This window comes from Abramis brama (genome assembly GCF_963993115.1).
Source record: "Abramis brama genome assembly, chromosome: 20".
Classification (NCBI taxonomy): Eukaryota; Metazoa; Chordata; class Actinopteri; order Cypriniformes; family Leuciscidae; genus Abramis; species Abramis brama.
Genome location: NC_139982.1, coordinates 32458070 through 32463320, shown reverse-complemented (window position 1 = coordinate 32463320; position 5251 = coordinate 32458070). Strand labels below are relative to the sequence as shown.

Here is a 5251-nt window from a genome sequence, read left to right as displayed (position 1 = left end):
CTGTTTTCATGCCTGCTGTAGTGTTCACTCGCGCTGCTGCTTAAACTGAGCCGCCTATAGTCATCGTTTTTTTTTTGTTTTTTTTTTAATATCGTTACACCCCTAATATAAATATTTATACACAGGGTTTGAAATTAACACCGCTTGTTCATTTGCATTGAAGCAAAAAAATTAAAAATGAATGTATGAAATACAAATGTTATTATATTTATATATATATAACACACATATATACAGTATATAGCTGACATATATATTTGTTGTATGATATAATACGGTCAGATTAACTAATAACAGAGAAATGGCACTTTGTTTATCTTAGAAACGCACAGCAAGATTTGACGCCATCTGTCATGCATGGGCATAATGGGGAGAAAACATCCCTATTGCAATACATGCTTCATTGACTTCATCATCATCATCTTGCATACAGTGATACACTTTATTAATAAAATATACAATGTACAGGCAGATAGATGAACCCAGAATATGAACGCAATGTGCAAAGTTTCATGTAAATTGTTTCCCCATAGGAAACAATTATAAAGTAAAACAATTAACATGCAATTAAGCGCATAGTATTCAGATTCTGGGTTCATCTGCTTGCCTGTATATATTAAGCATCATCAATGCCGTGTGTACTGAGTTTGATATATTAAAATCATTGTCTTTGAGCATTAAGGCATGTTAAGCATTTTCATGTTGAGCGTTTTATTATGTCATACTCTGTTTGTAGTGGATGAAATACTGAGGTGGGTGTTGTATAAGAATGAGCTCAAACCTCAGTATCTCCAGCTGGCAGTGTGAGCTCTTCAGTCCATCAGAGAGCAGCTTCACTCCTCGATCTGTCAGGTTATTGTCACTCATGTCCAGCTCTATCAGAGGTGAGTTTGGTGTCTGCAGGGCCAAAGCCACAGTTTCACAGCAGGAGTCATCGAGACCACAGAAGGAGAGTCTGTAAAAACAGGACATTTGTCCATGGCATGTATTGTGTGTTCATCTTGTATGAACAGTGCTAGTAGTAACAGTGATATGTTATGTCATGTTCTTTGTGAACATTCAAGCTTTCTGCAAAAATATAAATGTCATATATGCTGGAACTGATGTGACGGTCAAGTGAAAAATAACGTTCAAATTGATGTCTATAAAATCACTGTTTAGTAAATCCATTTTAGTAAATAGATTTTACTCTCTAAAATCAGTTAAAACATGATACTTCACTCTGCATCGTACACTAAAACTTGATTTTCAGAATTAAAAAACTTTGATTAAACAGCAAGTTTCTTACTTTGCTCTTCTGCAGCATCTCACAGCTGGCAGGAGATTAATGAGGCCTGCCCGTGATGTATTGTACCTCCTCAGGTCGAGCTCATCCAGCACCTCCTCTGACATCAGCTGTACGTAAGCCATCAATGAGCACATGGAAGACGAGAGCTTTCTTTCTGGAGATGATCTGAAGTATCTTTGTATTTCTGTATATAATGAATTGTCATTGAGCTCCAGTAAGCAGTAGAACAGGTTGACTGAAGTTTCAGGTGAGATGGTATCGTCCTGGTTTTGTAATTGTTGTTTAATGTGTTTGGTTATTTCTGTGACGCTGTCTTTGCTGTCTTCAGTGTGTGTGAACAGGCCGCTGAGCAGTTTCTGATTCGATTCCAGTGAAATGCCCAGCAGAAACCGTACAAATAGGTCTAAATGTCCTTTCTGACTTTGCATTGCTTTCTCAACAGCCTTCTTTAGTAAATCATGTAAAGCAATATTTTTGTCTGGCATTTTGGAGACAGACACACTCTTTTTCTTCTTGGTTTTGAACAGTCTTGCAAACTGAAAAAGAAACTGATGGTTAGGTCTGACCTCGTTTTGTGTTTCTTCACTGAAAAACTGCAGCTCGTCCATGTTCTTGTCCAGGTAGCAGAGGAACACGTGCACTGCAGCGAGGAACTCTTGAACACTCAGATGAACGAAGCAGAAGACCTTCTCCTCATGAAGTCCAGCTTCTTGCTGAAAGATCTCAGTCAGCATTCCTGTGGACTCAAAGTCTTCACTCACATCAATACCGCATGCTGTCAGATCTTCCTCACTGAACACTATGTTTTCCTTCTTCAGTTGTTCAAACGCCAGCTTAGCTAACTTCTCAATCATTGTTTTATTGGACTCTAAGAGCTTGGCACGTTCTCTTTCTGTTTTTCTGTCATGCTTCTGGCTCTTCATGTTCATCTGTATCAGCAGGAAGTGGATGTACATTTCAGTGAGTGTCGTGTTGATGTTTTCTGCATCGTTCTCAATGGGGACGTCCTGAAGAACAGTGGCTGTGATCCAACAGAACACGGGAATGTAACACATGATGTAGAGACTACGAGATTTCTTAATGTGTGAGATCATCCTGGAGGCCTGAGTCTCATCTTTGATTCTCTTTCTGAAATACTCCTCCTTCTGCTGGTCAGTGAATCCTCGCACCTCTGTGAACAACCCTACATACTCAGGAGGGATCTGATTGGCTGCTGCTGGTCGTGATGTCACCCAGACGTGAGCTGATGGAAGCAGAGACCCGTTCACCAGACTTGTAAATAGTTCATCTACAGATGATCGCTCCTCAACACTCGTCACCATTCCACTGACAAAATCCAAAGTCAGTCGACTCTCATCCAGTCCATCAAAGATTAACGCAAGCTTACAACTATATATCTTACATATCTTTGCTGTTTCCAGTTTCTTCAGTTCTGGATTAAATCTCTGTAGAAACTCATGCAGACTGATCTCTCTGACTTTAATGCAGTTCATCTTTCGGAATGGAAGCAGGAAAACACAGTCTATATCCTGATTGGCTTCTCCTTCTGCCCAGTCCAGAATGAACTTGTGCACTGAGACAGTTTTTCCAACGCCAGCGACACCTTTGGTCAGAACAATCTTTTTCTTATTTTTGTTCAGACTAAATACATCACTGCATTTTAATGGCCTGTTCTGTGAATTATGGGGTTTAATGGCTTTATCAATCTGCAGAATCTCATGTTCTTTGTTGACTTCTCTAAGATCCCCCTCCGTAATGAAGAGTTCTGTGAAAACATCCTTGAGATCTGCTTCATTTTCACTTTTACCCTCAAAAATGTGCTCTACTGTCTCCTTCATGTTCATTTTGTGAGTTTTCAAGAATTCCTGCAGCCAGAAATCTGTTATTAAAAAATACAAATAAACATGAAAAAGTGTTAACAAAGAAAATTACTTTCACTAGACTAAACACTATAAAATTAAACACGTAGGTTTTTCACATTAGAAAGATTATCATCAAAACAAACATGGTATTTAAATGTATAGTATAGTATAGATCTGATCAGTGCTGATGTCATCAATATACATCAAACACGCTGAAATCATTTCTGATAATTATAAGGACGTGAATGGAAGAAGAAAAAAAATGACAAATGTATTTGAAACAAAAAAGCAAGTTAAATAAATGGATTTTAGACCCAAAAAAAGGGCAAGCCCTGAAAAAAATACAATGCATTAAAATACAAACATGGTTAATGCAATTAATTTATTTTTCAATTAGTGCAACTCTGTTTCAAATATATGTAATTATTTTACTTCCATAGGGCCGTGTGTAAGGTTAATTCACCTTGTTTTCTTGTGTGTTTCTCAGCTTCTTCTGGTGATTCTTGCACTGTGAAGAGAGAGAATGAAATGAGACTTTATGTTCATCAAAGTGTTCTGAAAAAGGCACTGCATCATGTTTTCACACTTCATTAAGCAGCACAGCTATTAAACTATCATCTGAACTATCAACTAAATCATATAAGAATGATTTCTGAAGGATCATGTGACACTGAAAATTCAGCTGTGAAAGTTTTCCTGTGACCGCAACATAAGAATTAAAAAAAAAAAAGATAATCTAATAGAAAAGTTATTTTAAATTGTAATATTTCACAATATTTTAACTATTTTTGATAATTAAATGCAGCCTTGGTGTATACGAATCTGCTTTGAAAATAATCAGAATATTCAATATATGTCTATGAATCTAAGCTGCCTCTCGTTCTCTATTCTCTCTTTTATTACCTTCAGTGTAGTTGTTCTGTAGCTCTTCAGCCAGCTGGTTCTGGTTCATCCCCCTCAGGATGTTCAGTGTTTTCTCCACAGCTTCTTCTGGTCCAAAACGGTCCATCATTATTTTCACTATATCAGTGACATCAGCATTTTTCTCCAGTTTACCAGCTCCAACGGGTCTATCTTCTTTTAAGCGACTCCTAAATTTCTTCAGATCATATTCTCCCAGCTCTTCTAGAGTATCTTGAAGCAGCTTTAAAACAGTTGCCATCGTCCTTCATGGAGTATTTGAGAAAAGGAAAAAGTATTTAAATAGTTGCTTTTTATAGCAGAGATCTATGCAGTATGTGCAAATAAATGTGTGTAACGAAATGACAGACACTGTGATCAGATCAACTATTATGAAACATTTTTTAAACTTTTAAGGTCTAAAACTAATTATTCAGGTTGTTATTCAGTTTAAGAGTCTCTGCTCATTAGTAGATTATTGTTTGGTCTGACAGATTCAGCTGAATGTTGGAAATTATTGAGTCTCAACAAGATTAGACTATGATTATACATGTATAAGAAGTACTTTCACATTTTCACACACTTACACGCTCACACACACACACACACATACTCTCTCTCTCTCTCACACACACACACAAAATCTCTCTCACACACACAAACACTCACACACAATCAGACACACACACACACAGACTCACTCACACTCACACGCACGCAAGATTATCACCCCGCAAGAACAATTACAGTGCTTTACAACTATAGAACAAAAAGAGTTAAATAAACTTATCACTTCATCTAAAACAACAACATGTTTATTAGATCCTATACCAACTAAACTACTGAAGGAAGTGTTACCTGTAGTGGAAGAGCCTCTCCTCAATATTATTAACTCATCTTTATCTTTAGGTCATGTTCCAAGAACATTTAAACTGGCAGTGATAAAACCTCTCATTAAGAAACCACAATTAGATCATAATAATCTAGCAAATTATAGACCCATTTCAAATCTTCCATTTATGTCTAAAATACTAGAAAAAGTTGTGTCCGCTCAACTGGGCTCTTTCTTGCAAGAAAATGATATCTATGAAAAGTTTCAGTCAGGATTCAGGCCGCATCATAGCACTGAAACTGCGCTCGTTAAAATCACAAATGATTTACTTTTAGCTTCTGACCAAGGCTGTATCTCAATACTAGTTTT

At 37.0% G+C, this 5251-nt stretch overlaps 1 protein-coding gene across 1 annotated transcript; it reads right to left on the bottom strand.

The window, feature by feature from the left end:
• Positions 1-714: 714 nt before the first annotated feature.
• LOC311071030 (protein NLRC3-like) lies at positions 715-4312 on the bottom strand (the record flags this gene model as incomplete). The annotated part of the gene is made up of 4 exons (XM_084095242.1): positions 715-955; positions 1355-3167; positions 3614-3658; positions 4054-4312. 4 exons carry the CDS (start codon positions 4310-4312, stop codon positions 715-717), a joined length of 2358 nt encoding a protein of 785 aa, XP_083951368.1.
• Between the last annotated feature and the right edge of the window lie 939 nt (positions 4313-5251).